General features: G+C 38.6%; 1 protein-coding gene across 3 annotated transcripts in view; it reads left to right on the forward strand.

The window, feature by feature from the left end:
* The window catches only part of RAB23 (RAB23, member RAS oncogene family), a 194602-nt gene extending 184992 nt beyond the window's left edge, over nt 1-9610 (forward strand). For all 3 annotated transcript variants that reach the window (XM_069235761.1, XM_069235763.1, XM_069235762.1), the window contains exon 7: nt 138-9610. In XM_069235761.1, the coding sequence (XP_069091862.1) occupies nt 138-277 (140 nt within the window). In that variant the 3' untranslated portion in view covers nt 278-9610. The remainder of the gene's footprint in view (nt 1-137) is intronic.
* Nucleotides 9611-12812: the final 3202 nt, after the last annotated feature.

A 12812-nucleotide genomic window follows, 5' to 3' on the forward strand; every position in this document is an offset into this window, starting at 1 on the left:
CCACAATGAAAAAACAGCTGTTGACATAGATAAACTGTTTAATGTGTAGAGTTTAAATAATTAGTTTCTACTCTAGAGGAAGTGTTGTGCCTTTTTTGTTCATGTATGTGTTTCTCATTTGTTTTTTGTTTTTTTAGGTGTGTTTAATACTGCAGGAGGAAGTCATTCTGGACAAAATTCGAGCTCACTTAATGGAGGCGACGTTATTAACCTTAGACCCAATAGACAGAGGACCAAGAAAAGCAAAATTCCTTTTGGAAGTTGCAGCACACTCTAGAATGAATCATGTTCAGAATGCAAGAGTTGCCGCTCATTCGCAATTATTGTGCAATCTTTTATGTAAATAAGGAGGACAGCAAAGATTCAATGAAATAAGAGCTTTCAATAACAAACTATGCTTATTGGACAACTGGAAGACCGGATCTTAATAGTACAGAAAGCTTGCAAAGACGTACCTGCAGCTGCAAATCATGGAACGATCGCTGATTGCGTCAGTGCACCTTGTTGTTTTATAGTATGCAACATACCCCGAAGAAATCCTTTAAGATGCTTTAGGCCTCTGCAAAAGGGCCTAGAGGAACACAAGCTTAAAATGATTGAGACCAAACGATTACAGACTAAGGTACAATTCTCCTTCAAGCGAATTGCACCAAGACATTTTTAAAAGAAAAGTTCTAATGAAAGATAAGGCTGAGAGTGAGACTAAACAAAATTGTATGTATGTATGTCTGTATGTATATAAACAGTTTTCTTTTTTAACCCTTTTTACAATAGGGTCCAGAAAGACAACAGTGTACATTAATAATGCGCACACTGTCAGTACACTTGGGCCTGGAACTGACATTTGAAATGTGTATGGTGCCAAAAATGCTCACCAGCTTCATGCACAAATGCACTACAAGCATTTTTGTACAACATTCATTGCCTTTCAATGATTCATTCCATAGTTTAAAAAAAACATAATGAAAAGCTGCTTGTGGTGGCGCATCCCACTCAGACTTCACAGCAGTTCCGTAGATTCTAAATGTTCTCCTGCTTGTCTCCACCGAAGGTTTAGGTTTTGTTGAGCCTTCTCTTCCCCCCCCCCCCCCCCCCCCCCCCGTATCAAGCACACGGTCCTAGTCCTAACAGTAGCAGTGTTAAGCATTTGTGCATGATTCTTAGCAATCTTGTTACATATTTAAGTACGTTTATATATTCATTTTATTATTGGTAAAGCTTGTGTGCACTCCAGAGAGTATTTTGGTGCTGAGAACCACTGTATAGAGAGGAAAATAATGAATATAGCCAGACTGAGATTAGCGGGACAGCTGTGTTTTCAGAGCGTATGTGAAGGAAAGAGGGTTTTGAAAGCAGCAAATGTGTATTCGTGGTTCATTCAAGTAGTTGGGACATCTGAAACCTGTGACAAGCATGAGAAAGTTAGACATAAGGATTTTATTTATATGATGCCTGGAACATTTTTCTGCAAGGTCTAACCTTTAAAACTCATCCTAAGGTTTGTGCGCCACGCACAGGACCTTTAAACAACACCTTTGCATGAAATCAAGCCAATGTAGCTCTTTTCAGACCTGATACGTGGTTAAACGTGCTCATCCCTGACAGTGTCTAAATAGCACAGTTCTGAATGTGCTGCAGTTGGACAAGGCAGATATCACGAGACTCAAATGTATGATGCTACAGTAATCAGTGCTTGATAATACACAAACAGAAATGATGCTGGTGTGGCTTTTAGCCAGAACAGAGAGAGCCTTTCTAATCAAGATTATGCAGCTAGGATGAGGAAATTGAATTAATCTGTGATTTAAATATTAAGTGCTTATCCAGCAGCAGCCAAAGACTTGGCCTTTTCAGCAAGGGTAGGTGGTGATCCCAAGTAGGAGTGTCAAACAGAGTTGTGCCAGCGGCTGTTTTCACCCAACTCCTAGCAGTTCCTTTTCGGTGCCACTGAGTTTGAGAAAGTCTTGGAGACTTGGAAGGTGCACCATAAGATTGAGCTTGTATTTTTTGCAAAATGAGCTGGATCTCTTAAGCATACGTCTAAGCCGAACAGCCATGGATTTTAATGAGCTGGAATTAAACTTAATAGTTAAGGAGCAAGGGAGAAAAACTAGCTCTAGAGAACTCTGTATTTTATCTTGCAGTTCTGTGACCAAAAAGGTGACAGCATCAAGACTGGAGTGTGATCAGGCAGAAATGTGGTAGACATACTAGATCACATTACTTGTGAACTCTTCTAACCAACTGAATGTATATTGCTCGCTATGTATATTGCAAGGTTATGTTATCAGCTCGGTTTTGTTCAGAAAGCTGTAACATTTAGGAGATATAGAAGTGCACCAGCTCTGCCTCTTGCTCACCCCACTTTACAGCCTGCACCCTTCTCTTCATGTCCCACACATACATACTGTGTACTTAAGTCCACACATTGGTTTGTCCAATCTATGTTTCATTATTATTGTACAGTTGAGGCACATACTGACCTCTGCTCAGATACTAATGCTCTTGAGGCCCTAGGTAGTGCAGCTTTATAAAAGACAATTGTAATAAGAGATTATTTTCCCTCCTTTTTGTGTGGATTTCTGAACTGTCCTGCAACACATTGGGGAAGTGAGCCAGTGCTGAGTGACGTGTAAAGATATGTCTCTCCAGTTCTAACAATTCTCGAACGTCCTGCATGGTGACACACACGTTTGTGACTATATGTTACATCAGTCTCTTATTAATAACTGATTTTTTTTTATCACCATTTTGCTGAATTGTTTGAGGCATGTTCATTTGAAGCAAAAGAAGTTACAGAAGATGAAGGTGAGCAGCTTTTGCACAAGGAGCCAAGTTGCAAATCCCATCTTCTGTTTCTAAACAGCAAGTAATTTAATAGCAAAGAGCATAATGGTTCTATATCAAGGGATCATAATTGACAGTTGCATTCATTATATTATCTCTGCTTTTTTATTAAACCTTATCTGAGCTATCATTAACTGAATTTATTCCACTATTTTCAAGAGGAAAAAATTGTAAAATGCAAGTAAATGGATCTAGATATGCAGTATTCTTAAAGCCTGACAATAAATACTACTGCACAGTCTTGAGGTAATTTAAAATCCTCCATCCATTTTCTCGGCTTGTCTGAGCTGGAACTATGAAAATGTGGCTCTACTTTCATTACAATTTCTTTACAGGAATACTATTTAGAATTGACAGTATTTTGCGTTTACCAAAGGTGAAAGCTAGCCTTATGCTTGTTCTGCCAAGAAAGATCTTCTTTTTTTTTTTTCCTTTTATCTGCACAGGCACCATGCCTACTTAACTGGAATGGAGGACCTTCAAAGATAGCGCATTAAGCATGCTCATTCAGTCTTCAGAAGTGTTGATGTTAAGGTATGCCCCCCCCCCAGCCCACCCCTGAACACTCTGCATCCTTTACTGGTCCACAGAGGATGAGATCAGAAGAGCGCCATGAGAAGCATAATTCCCCCTTATGTTAAAGAGACGTACCAGTAAATTGCTTCCTCTATACAACATTTAAGACCACCTCGAAAATAAAGAAACAAAGATGTTAAGGTCATCTGGACTGTCAAAGCGCACACACAGTTGTAAGGCACTCCAACATCAAAACCACTTCCGATTTCTAACCCTCCGGAGGATTCCTCATTTTCTACAGAACAGGGTTACTGTTTTACCAAGACCTTTCATCACAACCAGTAGCCATAGATGCCCTCTGTCTGGGATGAGAAGAACACACAGGTTATCTCCTGATTCAAGAGACTTGACTTGGTTTCACAGTAGGATGATCTGCCACATCAGTTCTCTTCTAGCTCGTCTATCTGGCCGTGGAAGAGCTCCTTCTTTAACTGATATCACCCCCTCCTGACCCCCATTCTTATAGAATCCAACAGTGCAACACCAATATAGTACTTGAACAAGCAAGCAGGGACAACAAGATTGAGATTGCTGTTGATTAAAGCAAAAGCCATCTGCCCTTGAGTCTTAACAAGAAACAAAATAACAGCAGTTCACCTTGCAAGGGTACAGAATGTGAAGATGCTGCACTAAGAAGATGAATACAGAACTAATTATGAATTGGTAATGAACAACTGTGTTCTACCTAAAAGGTTTTCAAGAAAGGGACTCCCCAGAAAAAGACAAACTTGCAAGCGAAAGTAACAAAGTGTCTAGATTTCATATGTAGGTATCAATAATTGGTGTTGATTGGCAGTGCTTTTTTGGTCACAGGCATATCACTAGTGGTTTTCCCCCATTCATCAATCTAGAAAATCAAGACCAAAGTGAGATAAAGACCAGGTTGATCATAATGGCTTCTGAATTGCTGCAGCATTAATGGTACACTGATGTGTCATCTGACTTCAATGCAAGCCAGATCTTCTCTCCAGGGTCAAATTCTCCATCACAAACTACCATTGATCCACATGGCGATTTGGTTTCTGAATTTGTCCTGTAGAGTCATTTGAAGCTTCTGCATGAGTGTATGGAAATTTTGAAATGAGGCTGGGCAGCTGTTCATGAAGTTCTCATACGCTTTCAAATAGAAACTTCTGCACCTGTGTTCAGAAAAATCTAGTTTCTACAACTTACCAAGAAGAACCTGTGTTGTCCATCTGGCAAAATTGGGCTTTCAGTTTCATTAAGGTACATCAAGAGGCAATCATAGCTTACAAGAATAATTCTTATCCTTACCATGTAAGTATTAAGGATTTTATGGAGGGCTTGAACAACTTGTTTTTCCTCAACAAGGAGACCACCTCCTCCTGTTAAAACTAATAGTTTCATCCCTCAAATAGTATGTAATTCTTTTGTACATCCCACAGAAATTGTGTCTTTAGTGTCTATCTGTTCTACTTAAAGAGTAAGTGAAATCTAAGCATTATGTTCCAAGGAACCCTCAAGTGCTATATTAAATTTCAAGTGATTTTGCGAATAGATCATTTTCGTCTCTTACAATTAACATCTAATTTTCTATTTAAACCAATGCATGTGCCTTGTTTTTTTTGTTGTTTTTTTTGGTATCCATAAGGTACAGAGGAGAGATCATGCCATGCTCTAGATGTGAAAAGAATCTTTCACTGTGACTCAGAACCCATACATAAAAGAAAATCTAAACCGCTTTTTAAAAATAAAATTGGCTCGTCTTGGATGTACTAGCCTGTCAGCATTTAAACCATACATTGCAAGATAGGTTTTATTTATCAGTCTTCCAAGGATACTTCGAGCGTTATTTCATGAAGGACTACATTGATACATATCCTCATCTCTACGAGTTGCAAGAATGACATCTAGAGAGACATTGCTACCCTAAACAGACACATTACTCTTGGGTCAGGCTCCAGTATAGACACCCAAGTGGATCAGACCTACTTGTGACCTTTGGCTAAAAGTCGTTGCCTTCTAGTCAGTATTGTCATTCGCTATTTTTTGCACTGCCTTCCAAAGAGATGAATGTGCTATTCCATTCTGTGTTTGTTACTATCAACGATGATCCCACAATGGAGAAAGAAACTGACTTGTAATGCTAGTTTTCCATTATGGATATCTTCATTGAAGTCATAAAACGCTTGCCTTCCTTTCATGTAGTAACAGTGGTATGGTGAGTATTTTAATGATGAAATACCTTTCAAAATAAACAGAGGGCTTCATCTGCCTTATAATTTCACATTCAGGCTGGCCAACACATGTTTCGTCCGGGATAATCACCCAATGACTTTTTCAAGCCTTGTTATGGCTTGTGTGTGAACCCTCTTAATTCCAGAGGTAATCAATTATAATAAGTTGTAGGTTTACTTGTTGGTGAGACTACAAATTATATCTCCCTTCATCGGGATAATCCATATGAAAGTGTCCTAAATGTGTTTTAATAATCATCCAGCCTTTTAGTTGATGTAAAGACACGCGAGTACGTCTAGTTGCCTATCAGTTACACCAGCACACGAGTACACCTGAAGTCATAAACCGCTTGCCTTCCTTTCATGTAGTAACAGTGGTATGGTGAGAATTTGTTATGATGAAATACCATTCAAAATGAACAGAGGGCTTCATCTGCCTTCAGCCTCTGCAGCGAATCTTGGACCAGTAAAGGTGCGGACTCCCTCAAAGGAACTGTATTAGTTTTCAATATTTTCATGCTACATCATATCTCTTTCCGTTTCCTTGCATTTGACTTCTTTTTTCTTTTAAAAAAAAAGTAGGCAGTTTTGTTTTTCCTGTCTATTTGAATATGTTTTTTTTGGATTGGCTTAATTTTAAGAGTGAAAAATAAGAAAATATCATTTATTTTGCATAAGGAGTAATAAAATAAACATCAGGAAAATGTAAACACTGTTGAAAAAGATATATTTGTTCTGGGATCTTGCATTTGCCAAGAAAATGAATTGTGTATTACATTAATGCTGATTACCACGATGGGGAACTAGGATTGCAAATAATAAGCATTTCCTTATTCGTGGTCTAAGGTATGGCGAACAAAGTTTAGCCTCGTAATAATAAGGAAGGTCTCATATCAAAGGCTGAAAGTTGTCAACCATCTTTATACATCTATTGTACAATATCTACCATAAAAAAGGACATTACCAACTCATTAGGTCACAAAGATAATAAAAAATACAAGCTAATTTTATTCATATATTTTAAGTGTTACTAAATGTTGGTAATGCAGGTATTGATGCTGCTTTAAAAATTCATAGCCAATCCACTTGACTGTGTGGAAACGTCATTGATGAGGTCTGTTGCTTGTTGATGTGCATTACAGAGCTATATTAATGGATTGTGCATGCCCTTCGGGGTATTGTCTGGCTGGACCTAGCAACAGCTGTACTTAACAAGATTAATCCACTACGTTATTGGTGTAAGTGTACTCCTTCTTTCGTGGACATTTCATAAATATCCATGAATTTTAGTAAGTCTACAAACCTCTTTTCCAAAGCAATCAGATTGGAAAAAATAGTTTGATCCGGGGTTGTTTTTGGTTCACTTGTAATGTTCATGTACGAAGCAGTGCCTCCTACTGTTGCACAGTTTGATGTCTTACTTATATGTACACAACCTACCAAGGTTATGACCTTTTGCGCCAAGATGTATGGCAGATAGCATGTTTTTTATTTCAATTCTTGTTATTTTTGTTATGAAAAGGTCGCTTGATGCTCTGGCTTGAACTTTAATATTCTTCACTGCTATTGTCTTTGAGTTTGTTTACCACATGATTTTTGTACTTCACTACATTCTTTATGGCAAGGCCAGAAGCTATTACAGTTATTAAGGGGAGGATCTCCTCTTTAAAGGGAGGGCATTTCAAAGGGAATGATAATGGCTTTTCCCACCTTCTCATGATGGGTGAAGCCTGTGTTGTGTGCGCGTAGAGCTCTAAAGTTGTCCCATGTCAGGTGTGGATAGTTTATCTAGTACTGTTGTTTTTTTTCCTTTGCATTAAGGTCTTGTATTTATAGTGGGCGACAAAACATATTGCAAGTATCAAAATGTAAATTAAAGACTGGAGGAGGTATTTAATTCTGGACTTGGGATAATTGTGAAACTGATGCAGGTGGGCCACAGTGACTAGAAGATGTGTTGTGAAATATGCCTGTATGTTGCACTATGCATGACGATTGTACAAAATACTTTCCTACAGAGAAAATCGGATACATAGATGTTCTGTTTATGAGTTTCCTTTTCTGGAGGCAGTGTATGATCTAGGAGGTTGTTGCCACTTCCTGGCCTTAATTTGGCTTTCATTACACCTCTAGAGACCTTCTTAGTATATGAATATTTCAAGTAACTTCCTAAATGTATAGACATTCCTCTATGTAGATGCTACGTCCCACAAAGCTCTGCCTTCAGTGGAGGCATTTTCACATTTTCTTTTTAGACCAAGTGTGTTGTACCATGGTGGGGATACAGATTTATTAATACAACAACCCTTCCATAGCTATTGTTGGATAGTGCAGTATATCTGAACCACACCCTCACATGGGGTATAGCAATACATCCTGCTGACTCAGCTTAGTTGTCCTAAACGTTGGGACCCATAACCCTTCTGAAAAGCAATCCTATTTCTTGCACCACCTTCTAAAGGTGAAATGCAGGTGTGGGTCCGCAATGCTTATGTTCATTAGCCAAACAGCTCAGTCACGTTTGTAAGTAGTATCAGTCACATATTTAAACACATGATGATTCATGTTGATGTGTGCCTTATTTTTTATTTTATTTTAATGGCCCTTTTAAAACAGCCAATAGCTTTCACCCAATTTGAGTTTTGGAAATAAAGTGCTAAATAATACCTCACATTCAACCCAAACAACAAATCAGTAACAGCCAACATGTGCAGAATGTAAATATTGAGTGCATTGTCTATGCACTGTTAATGTTGAGAGCCTGTACAGTTAGACCTAAAGGATTCAAGTACAATAATACTACATTTGAGAGAACGCCAGTTTACTTCACCTTTTTTTTTTTGAGAGAGAGGGCAAACATTCAAAATAAGTCTGGTCAGTATAGAATATAGTACAGTATTGACTGTAGATTGTTACTTAAATGGTCAAATGAATGTAGGAAAAAAGTAGCGTACGATACCTGTGCAGCAGATGTTTTAGTCTATTTGGACGCTGTACAGTGTCAATCCAAGAGCACAATTCATGTACCATGATTAAGGCAAAGGGGCCGTTTTTTTATTACATACATTTTAATGTGTATCTAAGCTGTTATGAGAAGCACAGCTGCATCCAAATCATGTAGAAAATCAATGAAAAACATTTTGGGAAGTAGGGGCCCTTTTTGTGCTATGGGTAGCTTTGCACTAGAGTCGTAAAGTAATCATGCAGAATAGTATTTTTAAAAACCTTTTATTGCCAAGAACTTCTCCTGAAAGTGCCTATCAACCAGCAGTCTTGGTTATCTGGATGGTTCTACTTGAGTTAACATAGTCTGTATGTTGCAGTGTTTTATTTTTTTTATTTTAAATATTTTGCCTTTCTTGTTTCGTAAGTCCGACTTAAGAAATCTGTCCACAACCCTCCGAAAAAAAAAAAAAAAAAAAAAATAGTCCAAATACACAAATAGTTTGTTTGGTACTGGTGAATAAATCATATTTGAACAGTTTTTTTCTTTGTTTTTGGCACTTCATAATTTTAAAAATATCTGTCTCACGCAAGTTAATAGAATGTACTAGCGTAGCTTCCTTGATTTAGTCACTAAATGTGGATCTGTATATCACAGATACAAATTCCGCCAAAAATATTTCGGTCTTTGATCATTCAGAGTCAGTAATCAAGCATTGTGAGGATGGTTATTTCTGTTGCAAATCTTAGACACTTGAAGGCATATGGAAGACTATTGAAGTTAAAGCTGTTTTGAAAATTCTTGGTGACTATTGTTTAAATAACTGTGTTAGTAAATTTAACTTTTTTTTATTTTTATTTTTATTTTGCTTTAGTGTTCCTTGTTGTTATATATATCCTTTCAAATCTGTTGCCAGACTGCCACATCACACACTTTAGAAGCCACAAAGTCAGGTTGAAGAATTTTTGTATAAAATAAACTGTCTGTGATTTGCGCAAAACATGTTTTCTTTTCCATTGTCAAATAAATGCTACACCCTAAGCTACATTACGGGACCCTATGTTGAGTTGGGGTATGAACTGTGTATAGCAGTGTTAACAAAAACCAGCTGTGTAAAGAGCGTTTTTGAGTTTTTAGCATGCCAACAACTGGGAAAGATAGTGTGTTTGTTTTGAATCCTAGAAAACTAGTAGTGGTTTGTTTGTTGTATTAGCCCAATTAATACAATGACAAGAGAAAGCACATCTTTGATAAACATGTAATCAATGTTATTTTGAGAAACAGATGTAAGACATAGACTGTGTGCAAGGAGAAAATTTGCCAACTAGATTTTAATTAAGCAGCCATTGATAGACTAGACACCCACCACAATGTAAGTCTATGTGCACAGGTTTTTCACCTCGTTCCCAGTATGCTTTTCAGGCTGTAGAGCAGATATCCTTCTTGGAATTACACTAATATGGCAATTAGATGTGTAATTTAACTCTGGTAGGCTATTATATGTCTATGGCATTGCATAACTAAACGTAAGGCCTATATTGATTGTTTAAATGACTACACTCTCAGTCACTATATAAATCACACTCTCCATGCCAGACAATTCATTGGGGGGGGGGGGAGGGAGGTATACAATAGTTATTTAAACTTGTATGTGGATACTGTTTGGGGTAGGAGAAGCAAACTGCCATTAGTTTCCTTTCCCCACAATGTACATATAGGTGACGGTCAATGAATAACCGCAGACTACCAGTTGTAGTACTTTTCAAACTAAGGAGGGAGAAAAAAACAGTGACCACTATCCTAATTTTTTTTACATATTTGTTTTCCTTGGGTTCCTCTCCACATATGCCCCACATCCATAGCATTGTACATTGAAGTGGGAAGAAATTTGAAGCACATGAAGCAATTAATTGACATATCTGTAGAGAATATAGAACCATCCGAACACTGGGTCCTTCTGCATTCATAAAATTACTGGTGGTACAGGCGCACTTCTGTTGCATCCGCCTAGAGACGAGAACAATACAAAACTAGAGAGAGGCATCTCAGCTGCCTGCTTCAGATAGAAGGTGTGTAGGGGGCTTTGAAGTAACGTAAACTCTAAATTAAATGGATGTGCATGTACAAATACAACCAGTTGCTGCAACCTTGTTAATGACGGGTCTTACCTCTCTTAACTTTCTCTTGCTTCTGGAGCACAGGTTATGAGGGCAACCTTCCCCAGCACCTGTTCCACTGTCTCCCAGACTAAAGGACAGAAAGGAGATACTAGCCATCAGAAGGAAAGGATGCTTATAAAGGTGGTATCTAAGAGAGAAAAAAGGCATAGGACATTAAAAAACTCTCCAAAACATATGCAACCTATGAACAGCATATCAAGCTTACAAGGAGAGATGAGGCAATGGTAGACGACTTGGTAACTTGGGGGAAAATGACCGCTAAGGTAATGGACCCCTGATGGCAGACCTCTGTGAGATGGGCTGAGGGGAATAAGTCGAGGTAATGGCTGAGTATAGTTGGAGGGGATCGTTCTTCTGGCAGCATTTGTGGATCACTCTAGAGTTTAAGTGCACTGTTAATTATATGGAGAGTGTAATACCCGGAGTTGAAATGCTGTTTAGACTGTGTTGCTCTGATGGCTGTAGTGATTTCTGTTCAAATACACGTTAAAATAAAAATCCAAAAGACAAAACAAATGCAAAAGAAAAAAATAAAATTCTAAACAAGGTAAAAAGCAAGCACACAAATCTCTGAATGTAACCCGAAAAGAAGAAACAAGGACCCGCAGTGCAAGGGGTATTGGACATGACGAAGGTGGAATCCTTGAAGCGCTGCGACGCACTGAAGAATACAGACCATGGCTTTATATGGTAACTAGTGCTGACACCCCCAAGCATGATCTAGAAACACCTTACAGCCACAATCTGAATTTTATGACTTCATTTACTTTTAAATTTGTCTGGGATTTTTTTGATTAAAGGTTAGATGCTGGTGCCTTGAATCATTTCATAATGATAGCGTGTTTCTGTAATAAAATAATTCTGGCAACGCTTGCCAACCTGCTTCCACAGTCATATTTCTCCTGTGCATTAAAGGAGTAGAAGTGTTTGCTCAGTAGTTCGTAGGCTTTTGTCTGATGGGTTTTATAAAATAGGTCAGTGGTTTTAGCGAACATGACCTTTGAGGGGGACATTTTTTGGGAAGCTGAACCATAAAAGTACTGTATTAACTTCTTGAGGGCTCAACACCCACATAATGTTTCCTCTTGCGTTGTCCACCATGTAAAAATTTGTTGCTGTTATCTGCTCTGTCGTCTTGGTTTTGTGATTTGAACAGGAGAGAAAATACGGCAAGACCCATCTTTGTGAAGGGGGGCTTATTTTCAGTCCAGCTTCATAATTTTGGATGTCCACTGGTGCTGTCAGAGAAAAAGGGCTCAGTTTCATAAAATGCCTTTAGACCATATGTTCAAACAGAGTTTTGGCCCCAGAGTTGTTAAGAATGGGAATACCCTGAGGAGCAAGAAGATTGCCCTTTCACCTTCCTGGATCCCTCCCTTACAGACTGTTCATGTAAAGTAATTCAAAGCCGTTGAGCAATCTGGATCCTAGACTTCTTCCTCATTAGGTTCCCCTACTACCATCACCTAATAGCCACGGGTCTGGTTAGAGCAGAATCCATCCAGCATTGCTCATTTTGTACATGTTACAGATTTGTTTGAAGTATCACATGATAATGTATCAAGGAACTTTTAGTTAAGTATCAGGCATGTCGTGACTGCACATGGATGAACCTGACAGCCATTGGAGACCTTGAGGTGAAACTGTTGTAAAGGAATAGAAGCCTCAGCTTTGCGACTAGTCCACGTTGAAGGCTTATTTCCAGTCCTGGCCCAGAAGTTGCAAGTCGTTCCCAGAGTCTCACTGCCGTTTCCATTGACTGAGTCAGAGAGAACAATTGGCACCGCTTAGAGTTGGCACCACTAAGACCAAGGCCATGCTTGATTTTTGTCGAAGCACAACCCACTTTGACTTACCACTTCTGCAAGGAAGAACGCACACATTGCATTCCTTATTTGGTACAGATTCAGTCCAATTATGATGTGGGTGATAAGATACGGCAATCATACCAGAGGAAAATTTGTATGATGACCTCCAAATAAAACAGGGTCCTTCCCATGATACTGGCATTTGTCTCTCACCCCAGGCTGTGCAGCTGATGAGAGTGCATCTTACACACTGTATATG

This window comes from Pleurodeles waltl, chromosome 5 (genome assembly GCF_031143425.1).
Source record: "Pleurodeles waltl isolate 20211129_DDA chromosome 5, aPleWal1.hap1.20221129, whole genome shotgun sequence".
Classification (NCBI taxonomy): Eukaryota; Metazoa; Chordata; class Amphibia; order Caudata; family Salamandridae; genus Pleurodeles; species Pleurodeles waltl.